The following is a 23,997-nucleotide window of genomic DNA, read 5'->3' as shown; positions in this document are numbered from 1 at the left end:
AAAGAAGAGATTTTATTCTATCAGACTCTATTTTAATTATATTAGGATAATTAATATTAAGATAATTATTAATGATTATTTAATTTTAGGATTTTATTTAATTTATCTTTATTTATCTTCAATTAAATGTATTTATCTTTTGGGAGTTTTAGTAGGATTAGACTATCTCCCCTAACACTATAAATAGGGGGTGAAGTGACTCAAAAGGCATTCATATTTTTCTGTAAACACTCTCTCCCCAAAAGTCTAAGCTTTTGTTCTTCTCATATTTCCTTTCAATAAAATCTCCATTTTTATTTTATTTATTTTCTTTTCCACCACAACCATGAGCCACTAAACTCATCTAGCCGAAGGTTGTCGATATTCCTCAAAAGGGTTCTTGAGGCTTAGAGTCCGTACTTAGCCTTCTTGCCGAGTATTCATCATTTCTCCGTACTACGGGGATGATGCTTCCGTCTATGTCCCTTAAGAAGTAAGCTTTTCAACGTATGTAAAGGCGGCCGCTTTGTATGTTTTGGGAAGGTTCCACAGTCGGTTTGTTAGCTTACTGCGTCAGAGGTTGGCGAGCTCAAGAGACAAAATGGCGCGGGATTTGCCATTGAGAAGTATTGATCTAGCATAAGACGATCCCACAGAAGCGATTGTTGGCTAAAGCCAGGTTTCACTAAATCGTAAGTCTAAATCCTTGGAGCTGGTAGTCGTAGGCGTCCTCTTCCACTATAACTGGCTTATTCGGTTTGGGAAGGATCATCTAAAGTCGTAGATTGAACCCAAGGCGGAACGAGACAACTGGAGGCTGAAACCTCCCATAAGAATTTCCTTTCTCTCAACTCTATTTTTAATTTCTCAAATTTTCGATTCAATATTCTTAATTCTATTTTTATTTTATTTTTCGTTTCCAGATCCAAACCTTTAATTCTGTTATTTTCTTAATTCTGTCATTAGTTGCCAAAACAGCCCACCAACAAATGGTCCTCCCAACCTAGCACTGTTGTACACATCATCGTATATCTTCTGGAAATACTTGTTTCTCTTATCTAAACTATACCCTTCTAACTTATAAGACTTCCCAAACTCTGATATCACAATTGGTTTTTCTAGCACTGCATTCGAGTCCAACACATAAGATTCGATCCATTTGTCTACGAAAGCAAGTTGTTCCCCTTCGGTTTTATTTGTCGATGGTAACCTGTAATAAGATTAAAGGAAAAAATAAAAAAAATTCCCTGCAATACTGGGTTTTGGAGAAAGACAAAGATAGAGATATTACCAAGACTCTGGGTAGAGATGAATAGTAGCAAAATCGGTATCAGGGATCTGATTATTGGCAATGAAATCTGTCCCATCAAGATTTGAATTTGGATTGTATTGTTGTCTGGATTCCTAATAAAATCCTTCTAGTCCTATTTCCAGTAAGTGTTTGTTGTCAATGGACTTCACATACGCAACCATTTCTTTTAATCAAACCTGTAAATAGAGAAAAAGGATATCATACCATGCAAAATTAGGTAGAAATGAAGAGACAGCGTGTAAAAACCTGAAGATTAGATCCAGTAGGGTCACTAGGGCAACAAGGCTCATTCTTGAGTTCCCAAGCAAGAATGGTAGGGTCGTCTTTATATGCTACTCTAGTAATCATATTGTTTCTCGTCAACACTGTCTACAATCATCATTATTTAACTTTTAAAAATTAAAGATCTTCGTCTCCAATTCAGGAAAGAAAGCGACAAGAACGTACCTTAACATGATTTTTATAGTACTCTTTGGTAAGAGAATCTATAAAAAAATCATCTTCAGTTAGGTTGCGAATGTTACGATTAAGGTTATGATAGTGTTGATTTGCCTATTCAACATACTTATCTTTTCCTCCATAATCTTTCCAGTTATTCATCAAACTCAGAATCATGTAAATTCCCAACTTCCGAGCTTTGGCTATAACAAAGTCCAATCCCTAAACAATGACCACCAACCATCAATTTTATAACCTTGAAAAGAAGTCAAAAGAAAAAAAATTATGTTAATTACCTTGAAAACCTCTTCATTACAAGAACCAGGTGAACTCTAAAGAGGCCTGTGATCACCGTCGTCAAAAGCCCAAATTCTTGCCACATTCAGGGCAGTCTCGGAAGCTTTTTGGAAAGCTTCAATAACCTTGTTCCTTGTAGAATAATCAGCAGCAAACATCATGGACCAATAAGAATTAAAACCATTTAAATATATAGGCTTTCCATTCACAATAAAACTAGTTCCTCTTGTTCCAACGAAGCCGTTAAAATCAGCCAAACATCCAATACAACAAATCTATTTTTAATGAAACAAACATACATTTGAGCTAGAATATTAACAAACATACATTTGAGTTTTTTTTTTATCTTTTCATTGTTTAATTGAGTTTATTTTATATCTATAAATCTATATTTTGCATTGTTTTGGCATATATTACAATAATTTATTTATAAATAAATATATTAAATTAAATATGTAATATTACTCAATTATTAAGCTAGAATATTAACAATTATAAATTAAAAACAACCAAAACCGAACAGCTGATTCAAGATTGTGTTATAAAAAAACAAAAAAAAAAAACGAAGACTGAATAATAATAAATTAGCTTCCAAATCACATTAGTATTATATAACATTAAATTAATAATATTATCCAAGTGCATATTTAATAGTACACCACATGATGACTACAATATTTGTTTGAATAATAATAAATTAGCTTAAAAAATAGTAGAATAAAGATTAAATAAAAGATAATTTTGTAACACCTCTAACTCGTATCCGTCGTCGAAATAAGGTTTTAGAGCATTACCAGAATTTACAGATCAAACAAACAGAAATTTCAAATATTTCACAACATATACTATTCAGATCATAAACCAATCAAATTCATACATACTGTCCCTTATTTGAGCCCTCGAGGCCCAAAATACCCGTTAGAAATAAGTCGAGACTAATTCAGAAACTCAGAAAAATTTTCAAAGCTGCAGGGTTCACACGACCGTGTACCTCTTTCGAAATGTCCTTTCACGCCCGTGTGCTAGTTGTGTGTCTCACATGGCCGAGTCACATGCCCGTGTGTCTGGCCGTGTGAACCTAAAAGGTGCCTTAAATAACCAATTTACCATTTTCTACATGCTCAGGTATTAAAAAACTTAATAACTATTCGTTTAACATGTTCAAAACATGATCAAACACATTCAAAACATGCCAAAACAATCATCTTATGTGCCTAACCAATGTGCCTTCATTGGTACCACATTTATATCATCAATTCATATCATCAAAGCATCATTCAAATCCAAATTATAAACCTACCAAATTCAATCCATTTTGCCTAGTTCATAAGCACTTAAACACCAACTTAAATTCACATGCACATATTTAGATTTGATTCAATTTACCATGCCATGATATGGTTTCAAAACAAACACATGTTTACATATATATATACCAAACCAACATTAAACTTATAACCTCATTTACAATCAATTCACAAAATAACTATTATTTAGACACCCTAGGTACATGCCGATACAAAAGATAAATATCACCACATTTAAGTTCGGGATCGTTGTTGGATGCTGAATCGGTGATCAAAAGTTAAGTACCTAACTTGCACACGGAAAACAAAACCGTACGCTGAGTAAAACTCAGTGGTATTTCTATAATCCGAATATTAAAGACAAGATAATATACATATTAATTATAAGTACAATTGAATATTTAAAATCACATTTATTCATACAATGGCATTAGCCATTCAATACTCAAATCATAAATACATCATTTTATACCATACTCAATTCCCATCACTTGCTATATAATAGGGTTTCACAATTTGATCCACATATCATATAAACATTAACATTATCCATTCCAATTCAAAAATACATAATTCATGTATCTCATTTTCATGTTTCAATTTACTATCCCATTTTCAAATCACATACAATATCATCCAATATCAATTATAGTACCGTTTTATTTAATTACCCCTATTAACAAGACTCGAACTTGGACGGATATACAGATCCAACCAACACACCAGTTTGGCACCCAGTGCCTCATCGGATAAATTCGAAGTAATAGCTGCGCCTAGCGCTATATAAATTGGCACCCAGTGTCTCATTGGTTAAACCAAAGTAAATTGGCACCCAGTGCCTCATCGACTCGAAGTCGAAGAATTCCCTAAACTCTTCATATCCTATGGCATGCCATCTATATCCGACTCAGCCCCATACAGTTAATAAGATTTAATTTCACATTTCATAGATAACCAATATCCAATACTAATTTTTCATATAATTACATATATATACGCATGAATTAAATTCAATCTATAATAATAAATATCCAAATTTCACATTAACACATATATTCATTTCAATTCAATAATCAATACATTCAATATGTATCTACCAATTCAATCCATTTCAATCAATTATCAAATGTCAATTATTCACCCCAATACTTACCATATGCATTAAATTGAATTATAACAATTAACAACTAGGTTAGAATTATAGAAATACGAACCAAGAATTCCGAGCTATTTGACGTTGACTTTATCTTTCCTCTTTTTATTCTTCACATTTAGTCGAGGATTTCAGTACGACATTAGCTTCGGAATTAAAACAATTAAAATTCATCAATATAACACAATTCAACTTCATATTGAATATTTCAATTTTTACTCAATATTTGTCTAAATTTTAATTTAGTCACAAAATCGAGACTAATTTTTATTCTTCACATTTAATTCTATATTTTCATGCAAATTCCACTTTAAACTAAATTTAACTCCATATTTTCACTTAAACCCCCTAAATTTTGAATTTTTCACAATTTAGTCCATATTACTCAAAATTTACAATTTATTCTACAATTAAATCCTTTTTCACTTCTAGCTTAAAAATCTATCAATTTAATCTTTATTACTAAAATTATTCAACATTAACAACATTTAAAAACTCAATCAATGCTAAAATTTCAACATGGGTCAGTTAACTCTAGGTACCGAGATTCCAAAAACATAAAAATTACAAGAAAAGGGACTAAATTGACTAACCAGTTGAACTTTGAACAATTTAAAACCCTAGGCCGTGGGTTTTCTTTCTTTTTCTTTTTCTTTTTCTTTCTTTCTTTTCTTTCTAATTTTGTTTGGCTTTCTTTCTTTCTCTTTCTTTTATTACTTTTTTGCTCTATTATAAATATAATATATATACTTAACAATTTATATTTTTTATTATAATAAAATATATAAAAATTAAATTTACATATAATATATATCACTAACCGTCCCACTTAAAGAACAATGGGTAAATTGCTTCTTTAGTCCCTTTAATTATTCTTTAATCTATAATTCAACTTTCACTCTATATGCAATGTAGTCCTTCTTCCTAATTACTTTTAATTTATGAAAATTCACTTAACCGAAATCTAATTAACTATACAACTAGCTTCGTAAATATTTTTAATAAATATTAACGAGTTTGATTTATGGGAACGGAGTCCTGAGAATGCACTTTTTCTTTAATTTGGTCCTTTTTAATTAATTAACTATCGAAACGTTAAATTTTTTCAACGAAACTTTAATACCACCTTAATGACACTCCATAAATATTTATAAAAATATTTACGACTCGGTTTCTAAAAACAAGGTCCTGATACCTCATTTTCTAAAACCACTTAAACTTAATAAATCACTTATATAACATAAATTATCAAATCAAAAATCTTTTTAAAAATCACACTTGTCTAGTAAATATTAAATAATAATATTTATGAACTTACTCGTCAGATTTAGTGGCCCCAAAACCACTATTTTCGACACCACTGAAAAACGAGCTGTTACAAGTTTATTATTATTCAATTAGTAGAATAAAGGGGCTCAAATCTATGGTAAAATCGTAAAACATGAAGACAATTAGGGAGACTCTATTCTTAGGGCTTTGAGCTTTTAACTTCAAAATTCAAGTAAGTCATTGGTTATTTTCTCGTAATTTTTATAGATTTGAGGTCATGGGAGATTGAATTAACTAGCCCATGTGCCAATTTGTAAAATTGTTAGAGTTTTATAAAGTTTTCATTGTTGATTTCTTGAAGGTTTAGGTGTTAAATTGATAGATTTTAAGCTTAGATGTGAGAAATGACTAAATTGTTAAGCTTATTTGATAGTTTTGTACATTAGGGACTAAACAGAATAAAATGTAAAATTGACTGTAAAAATAAGAAATAGGAAGTCCTTGATGTATAATAGTGAAATCAAAATTCAATTTGAAGCTTTAAATCGAAAGTTATGTTAGTCTCGGTTTTAGGGACTAAATTAAATAATTTTTAAATTGTGTATAAATTGATAATTGAATGTGAATCTGTTGATTATTAATAGTGCTATGTTTTATATTAATTAGTAGCTAATGTCGGCTAAAAAATGTCTAAAGATATTTTGGTAAACAGAGCCTTATCAATTTGGAAAATGTCTTACAAAAAAATTTTGGTAAGACATTTTACGGGATTAAAAGGGTAATTTTACGTTGACTGGAAAACTTTCTATGTTGATCATCCTATTTTACATGAAATAAACATTAGAAAAAGTTGAAAGTATTTTTCATAAAAACTTTTACATAAAACAAATGGAGCTTAATTTTCTTTTAGAAACCTTCCTTAAATTGCTTTGCATATAAGCTTTTGTAATATGGATTTAATAAAGGTTTTCAAAATTCTAAAAGTTTACTTGTTTGATAAAAAATTAGAAGAATTTTAGTTTAATTTCTCTTTTTAAATTCCACCTAAATAAAAGGTTTTTCAAAATTCGTTTTCATTTTATTTTATTTAATACACATGGTCCTACTATAAGATAAATAATAAACTTTAAAAATTATTTTTGTTTAATTCTAATATATAATTTTTAAAAAATTATTTTATTAAAAATATTTATAATATTTTAGAAATATAATAATATACATATTGAATATTTTTCATATTATTTATCTTTAGTATAACTATTTTTCTTTTATAATTATTTTTTAATTCATAAAAAATCTAATAAACTAATTTTTCTTAAAACTATTATTTATCCAAACAAAGTATTTATAATTGTTAGTCTTTTGAATTGATGAAATCTAAAAAGTCAGCATTTTAAAATCTTCAAAATTTCAAAATTCTTCATCCAAACACACTCAATGTTGTCACAAATTATCAACATGTTTTTTTTGTTTAGTTTCAATTTTGATTTTTTTGGGTAAACCATATCAATTGTCCCTAAACTTTGTTTAAATTACGTTTCAATCACTCAACTTTTAAAAATTACATAATAGTCACGAACGTTATCAAATTGTTACATTTTTGTCACCCGGCTATTAACTTCCATTAAAAAAATAATGTTGCACTTAAGTCAAAGGGTTAATAGCTAATTTGGTTTTTAAAATTTTTAAAATTTTCTTAACAATTGTAAAAAAAATTAAAAATATTAGACTAAAAATTATTAGAAAATATATAAAAATAATTAAAAATATTTTTTAAATATAAACATATTTAAATATGTATAATTCTAAAAAATTCTTAAATTTAAAGTTTAAAAAAATTTTAAACTAACATTTCTTGTAAATTTTTATTATATAAAAAAATTAAAATTTTCAAACTAAATTCCATTTATTTTTCATAATCATATCAATTTCATTTTGTTTTACCTAGAAATTTCTTTGCAAAATTTATTTTATTTTGTTTTATTTTTTGTCAAAGCGCTAAAACCATAGCAAAATACATCTAAATATAAGATTTAGATTTCACTATTAGACCAATTGTTACTGCTTGTGTTTTCAAGAAACAAAATCTAAACTTGCAATTCTACTTTCATTCTTGAGAATCGTAAAAATTTCTACCATCAATGATCGGATTTTCCTGATAATTATGAAAAAAAGAGAGCAAAAAATTAAGAAAGAAAAGGGCAATAGAGAAAAGCAAAATGTTTGACTACATTGTTTGGGTTCTTCGGTAAATTTTGAGTTTTTTTTTTAAATTATTATACAAAGTACCCTAATTCTTTTCTAAATTCATAATTTCTTTTCTGTAACTCTCCTTATTAGATTGATTGGGTTTTTGAGTAACTTTAAATTTTGGAATTTTGAATTTTTTAAATTTACAATATAAAGCGCTCTTCTTCTTCTCCAAACCTACCATTTCTTCCCCCACATTTCAAATCAAGAATTTACTTTCAGGTATAAATAAAATATATATGTTATTTTTAATGATCTAGGAAGAGCGGAGTCGACGCCGATTTGCGTGAAAAGCAAAAAAAAAAGGCAAAGAAAGATGAAAATAAAGAGAGCATAAAACAAAAAAAACACAAGAAAAAATGAGTAGGATTAAAATGAATGGGAATTTTTTTTTTTTTTGGTGACAGATCAAAGACTATGATTTTGATGAGATTGAAGGTGGAAACATTAGCCACAAAACTTTTAGTTTTTCCTTGCTGCAATTGATTTTTTATATGAATTTTTTATTTATTGTTGTATTTTTTTAACGGAAGTTTAAAATTAAGTAACAAAAATATAACAATTTAATAATGTTAATAAGTATTATATAACTTTCAAAAATTGAATGATTGAAATATAATTTAAAAAAAACCAATATAATGTATAAAAGAAAAGAAAATTATCTATGAACAAACCTTGCATTATTTGTTGTGATTTGAATTTATGGTTTAAGTCTTGATTATATGTGCAAGGCTCTAATTTATATTTTGAGAAAGATTGTAGATTTAATAGTTTGCATTTTGTTAGATTTAATTTTAATTTTAATTAATACTTATCATTATGAATAAATTGGAAATAAATTTGTTTGGTGAATTATAAGAGGGGGATAAAGTTCTAATAGTAATGCGATTAACACGATTCGAACTCAAGTCACACATAGTATCGTGAACACTTTAACCATTAAACTGAAAATAACTCTTAGTGAAAAGGATATTTCAAATTTAAGTTTAATTTAATATTAATATTAATATTGACATGATTCATGCTTGACAAATTATTTATCACCAATTGTATGTATTAATTAAATATATAAATTTGATATATTAAGTAGTACATAAAATATAAACCATTGGATAATTGATGCATCATTGTCATTGTTAATTTAATGTCATCATTGTTTTTGAATTAAATTGTATAAAAAATAGGATTAAATATGAGGAAATGCATAAATATAAGCACGTGTATGTCTTACTCTCTCTCTCTCTCTTTTAATTGGTATGTCCAATAAATTGTGAATGGCTTGAAATTAACAATATTGTAAGTTTTAAGATTAATAGGAAAGTACGTAAGAGTTGGTAGATTTATTGTAGTTGGAGAAGACCCATAAAAGATTAAACATGTTTATTTAAACATGTTATTCCTGAGTACTGGTGGCTCTGCACAAATTTGAAGAAATAGTTAGTGCAACCTAAGTTAATATAAATATTGATTGTTAGTGCAACCCAAATGATAATGTTGTGGAGTCAAACCTCCACATGAAGAGAGCTCAAGTTCTATGGCTAAACATGAGGTGCCAATATTTAGGGGGAAGGCCAAGAGATGCCTAGCTCAACCATCAACCAGCACAACTGGATACCCACTATTCATACGCTGATTATGAATCCGATCACGTTAAATTTATTAATATTACGATAATTGAATTTTTAATTTTAGATGTTTTTAAGCGTTTAATATCTAATTTTAATATATGAATCATAATTGACTCAAATGCAACTTATTCTTATTTTACCGTGTCTTTATTATTAACGCAATTCCATATTATTACTATTTTGGTAACTTAGATTATAATACAAATAATTATGGTAATATTATGATGTATATATATAATATAAAATTTAAATGTTTTTCTAAGTAATTAATATAAATTATTTGTAAAACTTAATTTAAATAAATATAAATTATAAGGAAATTTATAAATTGCTTAAATCTAACTTTTTAAATTGACTTATAAATTGTTTTTCAAGTTGAATGTTAAAGTTAGTTAAAAGCAAGAATATGGGATAACTTTGGAAATGAAAAATGATCCAAACATTATGTTTTAGGTATGCTTTTAATTTTTTAATTTGTTTTTAAAAATACAAAAAGAGTATATACTTCCGTCATCTAATTTAAGTTCTATATATTCTATTGAATATACATGAGTTTAATTTCTCAAAGTTGATTTGCTAAATTGAAATTTCTCGTATCACTTTTAAATAAAATATTGAAGAATATTTTAAAATACAAGCATGAGCATGTATAATTTAGCTGAGGCTGAAGATAGAAGAAAATGACAATTTGCCTGTGCTGCATTAAGAAAGGCATATAGGAGCTATTAATTGGACATCAATCATTAATCAATGGCACTGATGACTTACAGAAGAGGCATTTTAAGATGTGGGAGGTTGAATGGCTTTCAACCTTTGGGCAACTTGCCTCATTGAAGGCCTGGATGAAAGAGATTCACCTGTACACATTACGGCCAAATGAAGCACCTCGATTAGATCATGTTGAGGCCCTGAATCCCATAGCCTGGCCATGAAAAATTCACATCCTCGTCCTTGAGCTAGAAGCATGCTCGCCCATGTCACAATGTTGAAACCATTTCCAAAGGAAGAGAAAGATGGATCCAAGGCTTTCTTGTCGGATAATAACTCCAAAACAACAACACCATAACTATACACATCGGCCTTATCAGAGACACGGCACGTCATGGCATATTCGGGGGCAACGTATCCGAAAGTTCCTGCAACATCAGTAGTTGCATGAGTCTCAGATGTGCCAAGAAGCCTAGCAAGGCCGAAATCAGATAGGTACGCATTGAAGTGTTTATCCAGAAGAATGTTGCTTGGCTTGATGTCACGGTGCAATACTCGAGGGACACACTCGTCGTGCAAGTACATAAGGGCGCATGCTATATCCAGAGCAATCTTGTGTAGCATCCTCCATTCCACAGTCCTCCTTGAGCGCTCCTGAATGAAATTTTCCAAATTGCCACCAGGCAAGTAGTTATAGATCAGGAACATTTCAGCCTGACTAACATGGTAACCTATAAGAGTTACAAGATTCGGATGCTGCACCCGTCCTAGAGTCTTGATCTCAGCAGCAAACTGTTGAACACCTTGAAACCTACCCAATGACAGCCGCTTCACCGCAACCACAACTCCTGGAACTATTTCAGCCTTGTATGTAGCTCCAAAACCTCCACTACCAATGCAGTTTTGGAGATTGAAACAACCAGTGGCCCTAACAACATTTTCATATGTCAGCTGTATGCTGATACTATTGCAAGTTACCACCTCTTTTCTCCCCGATACATGATCCGATACAGCATTGCATGCGAATTTCTTCATGCATACAAGGAAGAAAATCAATGCTATGAGGACAGGAAAAATTACCGAAGCTGACGTGATGGAGGCAATTTCTATTTGATTGAACTCACTGCGATTTGTTTGTATGTTTTCCCTGGGAGAATGGCCTCCTTGTGAAATATTTCCAAAGTGATGTCGCTCCAATTCAGAGGATGATTGATCAGTGCGACATGGCTGAAGGTTAGGATTTTCTTTCACACTTTCACAATTTAATGAAATCGAATTCAGAGGGATAGATCCAGTCAAATTGTTGAAAGAAACATTGAACACTGAAAGTGCAGTCATGTTACTAAAGCCAAATGGTATCCGCCCAGTGAGCTTGTTATGATCTAACCGCAGAACACTAAGGTGCTTGAGCTCAGCCAAATCAGGTAGTATCTCTCCTGAGAGAGAATTTGAAGAAAGCTCTAAAACTTCTAACGATGACAGTTGAACTAAATCCCAAGGCATCGTGCCTGAAAAGTTATTATTAGAAAGCGAGAGGTACCTTATCTCCTTCATCTCTCCAATATATGACGGAATAGGACCTCGCAATCTGTTTTCACTGAGGTTAAGCTTAAGCAGAGAAACCATATCAGTGAATGATGTAGGAATTGAGCCAACAAATTCATTGCTCGCTAAACTCAAAATTTTCAAGCATTTGCAAGTGTGACCCATGTTTAAAGGAAGTTCACCTACGATTTTGTTGTTGCTAGCATCAAAGATCAAACCATCCAACCTTAGACAAGGATCAAAAGAATATACAGAAAGATTACCTTCAAAATTGTTCCCATTCAACCAGAAACCATAATTCAGCTTAGCAGACAAAGTATATAAAGAAATAATAAAGGGGGGAACTGAGCCAGTGAACTGATTCCTGCTGAAATCATGCAATACAACAAATTCACTCAACGAAAATGGGGAATGACCAGAACCAACATTTATGAGAGCATTCCTATAAAAGAAAGAAGAGTACAATCCAACCAGGTCCATATATGACATTGACAAATTCAGGGAACCATTAGAGCACTCACCATGAGAAAATCTTGAAATGTTCCCAGACAAGGAATTTTGGCTGATATTGAATACAACCATGCATGGAACAGGAATTGCAGCTGGAAGCGAACCAGACAAGTTATTGGAGCTCAAATCAAGGAAATACAAGTTCTTACAATTACCAAAGGACGCAGGTATTTGTCCAGTCAAGAAATTTTGTGCTACATTCAACATTTTCAAGTTAGAACATGACCCCCAAGTCTGCGGAAAAATGCCTTCCAAATTCACATTTGGCAGCCAAAGGACATGGATACCGTAAAGTTTAACAATACTCTCAGGTAGTTCACCCTCAAAAAAATTGTAATCTCCCTCCCCGTACTCCTCTTGATGAAATATAAAGCTGGAGCCTTTTCTTGAAAACAGAGGACCATTCTTGTTCTTAAACACAAGCAATTTCAACTGCTTACAATCCCCCAAAGTCGGCGGTACAAGTCCACTCAAGAAATTCCTGGACAAGTCCAACGCTTCAAGATTCTCGAGTTTACCAAGACTTGAAGGAATATCATTTTGCAATATATTAGAAGACAGTATCAAAGACTTGAGCCCACCACAGTTACCCAAGTTGGACGGAATTGAACCTGAAAGCCCATTACTTGCAAGATGGAGATGCATTAGACTCCCACAATTTTCGCCTAACTCATTTGGAATTTCACCACTCAATTTATTGAAAGAAAAGTCAACAACTTGAAAACTTGTAATCGGCCCAAAAATTGCAGGAATGGTTCCATTCAATTGATTCCCAGATAAATTAATAACCCTCAATGAAGTGCACTTCTTTAAGGCGGCTGGTATAGGACCATGAAAAGCATTAAAACCTAAATCAAGAACTTCCAAAAGATTAAGCTTTCCCATTTCTAAAGGCAGCTCACCAAAGAATTCATTGAACCCAAGTGACAAAACTCTAAGCTTTGTAAGGTGGCCAATAGCAGGAGATAACCTACCCTCAATCCAACAAATGAAATATTGCCATCAACACCAACATGCAAACAAGGATATAGCAAAGTAAAATTACCTCTAACTTGATCACCTTTCACTGCTGCTGTTTTTGATGCAGAGAGTTGAAGTACAGAACATGTAGAATTGAGGTTAGAGGAAAGATTAAGGGTGATGACTCGACCTTCAAGTGGGTCACAAGAAACACCATGCCAAAGGCAAGGGTCTTTATCATTTGGGTTCCAACTAGAAGTGAACCCTAGTGGGTCTTCAACTACAGCAGATTTGAGTTGCAGTAAAGCATCTTTATCACTTAAAACAGCTGCCAAGCTAACTGCCTTGCACACCAATAGGCTAGCAAGAACAGAGAAGAGCAGTGTAATAAGTGAAAGACGATGTTTTTGAAACTTGGGTGCGGGTGGCATCTTTCTGCTGCCCTGATGGAGGTTTCCGTTTCAAGTTTCAAACGACGAAAGGAATAAAAAATGAAAAGAAAGAAGCTGTAAGGGTTGGCCAGGGAAAAGCAGAAAAGTGAAGCGAGAATTTAAACATTGAGATATGGAGCTATGGGCGGGCTGGAACTCGAAAGGTAGGAGGAGTTTGATTTGAAGTGTGAAACTGGGGAACTGCAGAAGTGTAAAAGGTGACAACGAAATGAACCGTCAAAGAGAAGGAATTAGAAAACAGATGGAGACAGAAGATTGGGTAAAGTTCCAAAGTGTGAACATAGGACTGTAGAGTGCATGAGTGTCTAGGGAATTAAACTCAAACTAACTCCTTTTCAGTACTATTTTTCTTTCCTTTTCCTTTTTCCATCACATTTACCTCACCGATTTAATCCAACAACTAATGCAATTAAGCCATTCGTATATTCTTTCTTTTTTTACTATATTTGCAATTATATGTAATTATACGTTTACTTATTATAAGACATTGATGATGAAATCAAACCCATAACCAATATAATCAAGATTTGTCGTTATTCATTAAAAGTCCAAACGAAAAGAAAAAATAAAGCCGAAGAATAAGTGAAAAAAGGTCAAATATCTTTGGTTGAAGTTTAGTTTTGTATTAAGCTTTGGATTTTAGTTTTATTTTTAAATGGGTTAGGTTTGAATTTTAACCCACAAAAATACAAAAGTAAATCTCCTTCTTCGCCCTTAAAAAGGCCCAATCATAATCTTTCTTGCGGACCATCCCTCGGATCCGACCCGTTTTACCACTGTACCCAATTTAAAACCCAAATTACATAAAATTCGCGCGCATTCCTGATTTTCGAATTTGAAAAAACCGAGTGTCTTTCCAAATTCCAAACTCTATCTTGCTCTCTCTTTCAGGTAAGTTTTTCTCAATGATTTGTTCGGTGAGTTTTATTAAGAGGAATATTTTTCAATCCGTTTTGTTTGCTGGATTTCATGATGGTGTTGAGATGGAAAGTGAAAGGAATGAAGCTTTGAGGACACGCATGAAACCAAACGTAAAGCCTCTTTGATTTTTATTTTGTTTATCAATCAAATTAAGATCAAATTAGCAATGGAAATGTTATGGAAGTAACAGAGAAAGAACAATCTGAGACACACCTTGTTGGATTAGAAGGAATGGAACTGAATATCTCTCATATTCTTGAAAGGATCGAGCACTTTACACAATTGGCAACCATAAGCATTATTAATCACAGTCCTTTCTGGTTTATATAGGCAGTTGTTCATAAATTATATAACTATTTGTTTTCATTTAACTTATGGAGGTTTCGGAGCTATTGGAATCAAGGGAGACAATGTTCAAGGAACTGAGCAATGAATTTGAACAATGGCTGATACTGTGGGATACTACTACTATTTTCTATTCTATAATCTATAGATGGATGAGATTCTTTCTTTTTTTTCTTTCTAAATTTAGATTTATGGTTTTGTTTTAGGATACATAGAGAGCAGATGAAGAAATGGCAGGAAGAGATCAAGGAACTGAGATTAGTAGATGCATCAAACGAGGAGGCTAGTGCTCTGTTTAATGCTCGTTTTTTGCTTCAGAATCCTATATTTGATTCTTGAAAGGTAAATTCTCGCATTGCATTCCATTTCAAATTCCATGTACATTTGTTCTTGAACATAGAAGTTAAGTGATTTGTTGAGGTTAGATGGTTTCCAGATTTTTTAGTAGTTTCTGGTTGGAATAATAATTAATTCCATTCGCTGCTGTTTTTATATGCTTTCTTGATATCAGCTAATATGATGAAAATCAATACATGCCTAAGGTATCCCATTCTTAATTACTTGTTTGGTAGGTAAAATTTACAATGTAAAAGCCTCTTTGAAAGGTAGCCCTCTTGATTTCACTTTCTTTCTTATAGTAATAAAAATTAAATACAATTTCCCTTACCAACCAATTAAATTCATGAACGTGAAGCCACGTGTGAGCAATTTTTTTAGATGAAAAGTTTAGTAAGAGATGGCATGGTCTCACCCATGTGCTATATAGATGTATGTCCCTTAAGACATGCCATGATATATGGTTGTACTTATCAACCATAAAATATATATTTATTGCCTGTTTTTCTTGTATAAAAATAAGGCTACAACAATTGCAGATTCATGATGGTTGCATTGCAATGTAACTGCTGCTACAAAATCTGTATAAACATGGATTAATTATGGGTTAGTTGACTTTGATTCTTTAGTAGCAGTCTACGTTTTTGGACTTTCCACTTTTTGATATGCCTATAGAAGGTATAATCCTTTTGTTTTTGAAAGTCATATATCAACATATTCATGTTCGAACCTAAATCTGCATCTAACGGTCATCTGAGTGCAGATAATATAGGTTGCACTTGCAGAATTTCGTAACTGTTGAAAATCGTAGTTGCAGAAATTAAGAAATGGATTCCAAGATTTAAAGCATATGGTTTCTGCCTAGAAACTATTTAAACTCCTCTTATAATTTTATATTGCCTGCTTGACAATTTGAAGCACTACTGTAGTGCAGATTTATATAGTACCACGGATAGTATAATACATTGAATTTACATAAAAATCCCAGCACCGTCTGAATCCCATGAAATTAAGTAGGAAATCACTTGTCATTGCCAATAATAATTAGAGCCTGCTTCGATCTAATCTCAATAGGATCTTGTCGGTGTATTTTCTTTATTATTAGTATTATTCAACAGCTAAATAATTTTTTGATGCAGTGATCTGTCTATATGGATTATAATCTTCCCAATTTTCTCTCTCCTTTTTTTCCCAATTTCTCTTATTTTTTTCACACATGTTGATAAAATTAGTATTAGAACTTTTAAATATAAGGAATTGACATAAAAGGTTTGTCTTGTGGTATTACATCTGATCTTTTCAGAGTTCAGTTTTGATAAATTGATGGTTGTCCATTTGTAGAATTTAGAAGTTCCAAGATGATTCCTTTTTCTTTTTGGTTATATTGTAACAATGCAATATTAATGATTAAATACTTCTACTTTTGATAAAACGAAAATTCGATGATGCATTTAGCTTGACAATATTATATTTCACCTTCACTCCAAGATTGCATAGATTGGAAACTCAAGTGCAGCATCAAGGTTCTTAACTACTGTCACATGGGTTTGAATATAAAATGAGATTTTCCGTATGACATCATGATTTACGGTTATTTCTAACATATATGGATCATCATAGAGCAATGATATCTTAATGTTAAAAAATTCCATCAACAATCTTTTCTATCAACTACCTAGTGGTCCAGCAGTGATTATAAATATATAGGATTCTCCCTTTGCTGCATCAAACTCATTCTTAGCTCTACACGCATTACCATTGAAAAGAAACAATCCTTTTGTTTTTAGAGGAAAGGGAGAAAAGAAATAGAATAATGGAGAGTTCCTATCAATTCACTACTGCGATACTCCTTGTGGGTTTATATTTTCCCACTAGATTTAACATAGCAGAAACAGCTCCAGTTTGATTCCCAGCCCATGCAACATTCTATGGTGGGGTTGATGCTTCTGGTACAATGGGTAAGTTTAAACAACTTTTTCTTCCTCTTCATTGTGCTGATCTCAATTCATATAATTTATTTTCTATAAAAGAACTGTTGATCTTGAACAGATGATTATTGATTACCATGTTGGTTTTCCCAGGAGGAGCTTGAGGTTATGGCAATCTCTTTACAGATGGTTATGGAACAAGCTCAGCTGCAGTTAGCACAGTTTTGTTTAATGGTGGAAAGTCATGTGGAGGCTGCTATCGAATAGTTTGTGATGCCAAAAATGCACCCCAATGGTGTGTCAAGGGTAAATCTATTACCATCACCGCCACCAACTTCTGTCCTCCCAACTATGCACTCCCAAGTGACACTGGTGGTTGGTGTAATCCTCCCCGACCACACTTCGACATGTCTCAACCTGCGCTTGAGACCATAGCCAAATACAAAGCTGGAATTGTACCAATCCTCTACAGGAAGTATGAAATTCGATTCTTCCCTTATAACCGCAGTTAAGTACCGTAACATTTTTATCACGATATTAGTAACTGACATCACCGGTTTAAATACTTGTGGTTACCAGGGTTACATGCAGGAGAAGTGGGGGCATTAGATTCACCATCAACGGACGGAACTATTTTCAGCTAGTTCTGATATCAAACGTTGGGGGTGCTGGAGAGATTAACAAGGTATGGGTAAAGGGGTCCAGGAGCAATAAATGGGAAGCAATGTCGAGAAATTGGGGTGCCAAATGGCAGAGCTTAAGCTATCTAAGCGGCCAGAGCTTATCCTTCAAGATCCAAGCCGGCAACGGAAGGACTAAAGCCGCTCTTAATGTGGTACCTTCCGGTTGGCAATTTGGTCAGTCCTTCAAAAGCAACGTGCAGTTTTAGATCTTTGTTTTATTTACACCTTTCATGCATTTGTTTTGCATTTCATTTTTGCCATACTGTTTTCTCCCATGATGTAATATAGAAAGTATTAAGCACTTAGGTTTGAGGTTTGCAATGAGGCCCAGCAACCAAGTTTGTTGAGTATTTAAGCCCAACATTGGCAACTGTATTCACTTTGTAGGAACATTGAAATTTAGAATCTTTAGTCCTTAAATTACATTTATCCAGTTCCCAATAAATAAAACATATTTAAATGCATAAACTTCAAGCTTGAGATAGAATTTTGAGGCGTATCATTATTGCAATGTGAGACTTAAATCTTCAATAAAATTATCCAAAATAGAAAAACTTGATCTTCACTAGATTATATACTTTTGAGTTTATTATATGTCCAAGCACATAGTTTTATGCAGAGTTCAAAGCACTTATCAGTCTCTCTGCTTCTTCACGAATAGACAAAAGGTTTGTCTTTATCTCGATAGAAAGCCTGTTCTCAACGAGGCGAACAGGCAACCATATCTTCGGCTTAAGATCCACTAAATACCAGAGGGTCGTCTGAAATTCTTCACCAAGAGATGCTTCTTCGCCTTCATATTTTCTTTTATTAAACTGCAGCCCATCAATTAAGAAAGTCATTAGCCTTTGGATAATTAACCTTACATTCACTCTTTAAAATAGATATTTAAATCATTCAAGGTTCAAACCTTACATACACAACCTATTCAGCCAGAAAAATCTGGTTGCAAACTCTAAGCTGCATGACCTTAGAAAGGAAGCGAAAATACAAAGATGCCAACAAGAAAGATGGCGAGAAAAGCCAAGCCTCAAGTTTCTAAACATGGATTTCTTTATGCCAGCTATAACATACAACTTGATAGATGCAACCCTGGAGCAAAATGTTCGAAAAAACAACTCTGGGCAAACACCACTGAAAACCCGGACTAGACCACCAGCGTCAACATAAAATGGGACAACAAAAATTGCAAAAGTAAAAGTGTACGTGAAATGCATTTGTGATAAGAGAAAAACAAGTGATAACTGTGCCTAAAGCCAATGCAAATTCATCATATCATACAGTTCAGTCATTTGCAGCAGAGGATATAAACTTATAGCACGAGCCAATGGATCAAAATTCTGTCTCGGTTTAGCAGGAAATGAGAGCTTCCTTTCGGGTGGAAATCCCCTGTTTACAAAAGGGTGCATTAATAACCATTTGGGCTAAAACGGGTTTAATTTTTCTTGGTTTTCCCTTGAAAATTCTAAAAGCTAAATATTTTTTTTATAAACTATAACAATGAGATTGTGGAGAAGATTTAAAGGTGCACAACAGCTTAAGAAGAATTAATTCACTACCTGTTCGATCAACCATGTTCCTTCAAACATGGTGAAGTCACCTTCAACCATCTTGAATTGAATCTCACGCTTTTTCCCAGAAGGCAAAATCTCAAGATCTCTCTCATAACAATCTATAACTCCTTTAGCATTAAATTTCAAACCCAATGGCAAGCTTTGCTGTCCAATCTGTCAAAAGAATGTAACACAATGATTACATCGATAACAGAAGGCAATCACTCAACCCAAGGACAAAACGTCAAGCAATTATATATAAAAGAATACTATTAGCAATGTGAGGTTGAGGGACATGTATCATCAATAAACCAATATTTATAAATTATATACATGTGCTTGGCTGGTTGCCCTCACTTCCAAGGTAAAAGTACCATAGAGGCCTCTGTACTAGGAGTCAAAGTGCATTTTGTCCCTTTACTCAAAAAAGAAGAAGAGCAAATTAGTTATTGTATGTTAAATCAAAGGGCAAACTAGTTTTTTTAGTTAAAATTTTCATCAATTTCTACTGGTAAAAAATGGTATGACTGACGAAATAATCAAAGAGTTATGCATGGCTTGCCACTGTGTACCTTATAATACCAGTTTTTAACATCGAAAATTTTAACAAAAGAACAATTTACTCTTTAATCTAATGTAGAGGGACTAATTTGCTCATTTTTTGAGTGGAGGGGGCAAAATGCAATCCGACTCCTAATAAAGGTAATGGAGTGAAGGAAATGGATTCATTGCCCAGAATATCAAAAGATTAATATAATAGAGCTTCTCAATCTCAGTACTTACATTCTACTCTCATCCCTCTGTAGGACTCAAGGAACTCAAAATAGCCCTTTTTCTTTTTCCAAATGATCCACCCAGCAATTGGCACTCACATTTAAACCCTCAACATGTGCAACAAATTTCCTACCCATATTTAGAGAAACCCAGAAACGCCTTCATTTTGTTCTAAAAATCCTAAATTTGTTTGCATCTTACTTAAAAGTTTTAATTAACATAAGTACGACATTGCCAAAGTTCACATGCAACTAAAATTTAGATAAACAGAAGACAGAATAAAAAAGGAAATGAAAAGAAACGGGAGATAATGATGTACCTGATAAAGTCGAGCAAATTTGTGTTTCTTTTCGACAACTTCGCTGACAGCAAGACCCGGAATAACATCAGCCAACTTCTCATAGTTGGTCAAGATGTTCCAAACAGTATCGAGGTTGGCTTCAATCCCGATTTTGGACCGAATTCTACGAGAATTCCCTCCAAGCTTTTTTATCTCAATAAAGACACCGTCTTCAGACAATGGTTGTGTCTCATCATCTGAAGAAACAATCCCATCATCGTCAACGTCAAAATAAAAATCATCCTCCTCGTTTGTGGTAGCATCGGAGTTAGAGCAAAAGGGGCAGGGCCTGGATTTGGAGAAAAGAAACCTGGGACAGGGAACTGAGAGGAAAAGAGAGGCGGTGGCTTTATAGGAGGGTGGTGGGTGGAGAAGGAAGCGGGTGGTGGCGGGGAAAGGCGGGAATACGACGGTGGAAACAGCAGTTAGCGAGGGTGAAACTGGAGAGGCGCGCATATTTTGTTTAGCTCAACTGAAAGAGCAGCACAGCCCCACATTTTTCAGTGCTACTGAATTTTCAGCTGATTTCCCACCACCCGCTTCCTTTCAGGAATAGCACCGAAAGGGTTAAAATTAAATTAAAATAGAAAATGCGACTCATGCCCAATAGTTTTATGCCGGTTGGGCTTCCTAGTGACTCTCTACCGGCACTTAAACCCTAATTTAGATCCATTTCCATTTTGGGCTTGGTGAAACTTTGATTATTATAAGTAAGAAAATTACCCCAAGAAAGTGTAGTTTGCTGCGACGGAGGTAGAAAAATGGAGTTCATTGGAAAAGGTTAGCTAAAGACATAATTTGAACAAATTTCTTTTATTATGTATTTGTTTTGAATTATCAAATATTTAATTCCCACTTAATCCACTAAAAAGTTTTGAAAGATTATATAAAGAAACATGTATATGTTGATTGAATCATAAATTAACATCAATCTCGAATTTATTTCTTAAATAATATATTTTTTATATAGAAATTTTAGCAAATTTGTAGCAGATGACATTACATGCGCATTCTACGATTCCATTTGGAGTAATTTAGAAGGATGGTTTCTGAAATGTCAAAATTTTCTATTTCAATTTGCTTGGATTTGATTCTTGTAATTTTTCAATTTTAGTCTGACTAAAACTTAAAAAGTAGAAATACATGAACGGCTTGGAGAAGTAAACCCTAAAACAAACCCTCTTCTTCTCTTCTACTTTCACAAATTTTATCCATGGGTAACAAAGGTTGGGTTTGTTCTTTGATGTCGCTAATGGAAGAGTATTTACAAGACCTGATTATCAGGTTAATATTTTAGGTTTATTTTTCAGGCTCGGATCTAACTCGACTTAAAAAATAGATTTAAATTTTACTTAAATTCGACCTTGATTAAAAATGTTAAACTTAGTTTGGCCTGTTTGTATTAATTTTTTTAGATTAATTTTTATATAAAAATAAATTTAAAAAATACAATGCATCAAATAAACTAAAAATATTAAAAGAAATATTTTCGAACAAATTGAAAATACATTAAAAAAATTATACTTAAATAACACTAATATGGTTGCAACTTAGCAAACAATACCTATAAATTAGTAGCAAAATTAATAATAATAAAAAAGCAATATAATAACGAAATGATAGCAAAACAACAACAAAATAACTTATTTGGGACGGATTCAGGTAAAAAATTCTACTCGAGGCCTAGCCCATTTAGAAAATATGCCTTATTTTTTGTCTAAGCCTATTTTCTGAGCCTATATTTTAAATCAAACTCTCTCATTTTTTGAACGGACTTATAAACATAGACGAGTATCCCAAAATCAGTTCTAATAGATAAAAGAATAATTAGGGTAGGTTGTTGATAATATGAAGCGAAAGTTTTTCATCAAAATATGAGGATTTGAGTTTTGTTTTGAGTTGAGGATAATGGGCAAAGGAGTGATTTCATTTCCTATTTAAAATCAATATCCATGTCACAAAACAAGTGGAAAATTTTCAAAATAATATGCCACATTAGCATTTTTACACAGCGGGCAACACACCACGAAGCCGTTGACGGCCCCTTACATTTTTTACCCAAATTATTGGTTAACATGAGTCTAACAAACTTGTTTTGACTGAAATTCTCAAGTCAACAATGCAATTGGATGACAAAAAGTACGGTTTAATTGATTTTTTTTTTGTCTTTTAAACACATAATTCTATATTAAAATAGAAATTGTTGTTAACTCAAAAAAATAATCTTTGCGGTCTTCACAAGTTATGATGGATAAATGACGACGGCTATTATTCATTTAAACTCCACCGACCACCAATAGTTTTTCTTGGAAAGTGATAGTTTTTCGTCAGTTTCTTAATCCGTTTCTGTTTTGAGAGCATTTCAGAATAATAAATAATGTCACGAGTCGATTTGGACTCATGTTGTCTTAAGTTTTATATATTTTTTAAAATTTTCCATTATTTAATAAGTTTTCAGTTTTAAAAATTTTTGTATGCTCTTGTAGCATGTTTTTTTGTGTTGCTTATACATGTAACCTTGGTTTTTGTAACACCCCTAACCGTAACCGTCGCCGGAATAGGGTTACGAGGTATTACCGAACCAAATTCAAATTCGAATAATCATATATATACACATGTTCAACCTACTAAACCAACCAAGTCTTAAATCAAAAAGGTAATATCAACTTATTACAAGTCATTTCATATCATGCATCGAACATATTCGTAAACACATAACTAATAATTAAAAATTATGCAGAATATTTCAAACACTACTTTTGGCCATACCTCATTTCGCCTACTCAACTAACAAATCAATTACAAACAACAATGACACAAATGTGTATATAAAACTCACATTTAAAATTTTACCTATTTTACATATAATCATTATATTTTAACATATGTACCTATATCAACCCTTATAAATACAAGCAAATAAAAACATTGGGTTGAATATGCCATAAGCATTTGTATAATTTCATAGTATATCAATATACAACTTTCACATAGTAAATGATAATTCAAATTCAATCTCAATTACAGAAAATTAAAATATTTCCATCCATGATTTCAAACATAGCTTATACTTATACCGTATCATATCAATTAACTTTACTTGTCTATCACAATCAATATTCATAATTATCAAAATTCAAAATCTTCCAAAGCATAACATCACTTATATTAGTCTCAATCATTTAAGAAACATAGCCAAATCATCAACCATAATATTTAATCAAAGCATGAAACCATTCATGTCAAAATAAACAAACCATTTTCGCATGGCTTATTATATATATACACTTCATTCAAAATATATTCAAA

The 23,997-nt window shown here is 32.2% G+C and overlaps 3 protein-coding genes and 2 pseudogenes across 4 annotated transcripts; 1 reads left to right on the top strand and 4 right to left on the bottom strand.

Moving 5' to 3' along the window:
- Window positions 1–921: 921 nt before the first annotated feature.
- Window positions 922–4,140, bottom strand: LOC107956097 (mannan endo-1,4-beta-mannosidase 1-like; annotated as a pseudogene).
- A 6,089-nt stretch (window positions 4,141–10,229) lies between these two features.
- LOC107954404 (LRR receptor-like serine/threonine-protein kinase RPK2) lies at window positions 10,230–13,299 on the bottom strand. The gene has a single exon (XM_016889947.2). The coding sequence runs from the start codon at window positions 13,279–13,281 to the stop codon at window positions 10,414–10,416; it is 2,868 nt and encodes a 955-aa protein (XP_016745436.2). The 5' UTR covers window positions 13,282–13,299; the 3' UTR covers window positions 10,230–10,413.
- LOC121219148 (leucine-rich repeat receptor-like protein kinase PXC2) lies at window positions 13,284–13,787 on the bottom strand. The gene has a single exon (XM_041096833.1). The coding sequence runs from the start codon at window positions 13,785–13,787 to the stop codon at window positions 13,284–13,286; it is 504 nt and encodes a 167-aa protein (XP_040952767.1).
- Window positions 13,788–15,103: 1,316 nt separating this feature from the next.
- Window positions 15,104–18,342, top strand: LOC107956096 (putative expansin-A17; annotated as a pseudogene).
- A 225-nt stretch (window positions 18,343–18,567) lies between these two features.
- Window positions 18,568–21,359, bottom strand: LOC107954402 (uncharacterized). Of its 2 annotated transcripts, none has more exons than XM_016889946.2 (3): window positions 20,668–21,359; window positions 19,581–19,748; window positions 18,568–18,836 (listed from the first exon to the last, which is right to left on the bottom strand). In XM_016889946.2, exons 1-3 carry the CDS (start codon window positions 21,142–21,144, stop codon window positions 18,633–18,635), a joined length of 849 nt encoding a protein of 282 aa, XP_016745435.1. In that variant the 5' UTR covers window positions 21,145–21,359; the 3' UTR covers window positions 18,568–18,632. The 2 variants fall into 2 exon arrangements, with proteins under 2 accessions (XP_016745435.1, XP_040952615.1); XM_041096681.1 differs by lacking the exon at window positions 18,568–18,836 and adding an exon at window positions 19,327–19,410 and having other exon boundaries at window positions 20,668–21,268.
- Window positions 21,360–23,997: the final 2,638 nt, after the last annotated feature.

The sequence above is a fragment of the Gossypium hirsutum genome, chromosome D07, assembly GCF_007990345.1.
Source record: "Gossypium hirsutum isolate 1008001.06 chromosome D07, Gossypium_hirsutum_v2.1, whole genome shotgun sequence".
Taxonomy (NCBI): domain Eukaryota; kingdom Viridiplantae; phylum Streptophyta; class Magnoliopsida; order Malvales; family Malvaceae; genus Gossypium; species Gossypium hirsutum.
Note: the sequence above shows the minus strand (reverse complement) of the source record. Positions and strands in the feature narration are given on the sequence as shown.

Coding starts and splice junctions, on each gene's coding strand:
- LOC121219148 (XM_041096833.1), bottom strand. CDS start 13,787: ATGCCACCCGCACCCAAGTTTCAAAAACATCGTCTTTCACTTATTACA.
- LOC107954402 (XM_016889946.2), bottom strand. CDS start 21,144: ATGCGCGCCTCTCCAGTTTCACCCTCGCTAACTGCTGTTTCCACCGTC. Junction 19,749..20,667: donor AATTTGCTCGACTTTATCAG/GTACATCATTAT, acceptor TTCTTTTGACAG/ATTGGACAGCAAAGCTTGCC. Junction 18,837..19,580: donor GAACATGGTTGATCGAACAG/GTAGTGAATTAA, acceptor GATGGGCTGCAG/TTTAATAAAAGAAAATATGA.
- LOC107954404 (XM_016889947.2), bottom strand. CDS start 13,281: ATGGGAAAGCTTAATCTTTTGGAAGTTCTTGATTTAGGTTTTAATGCT.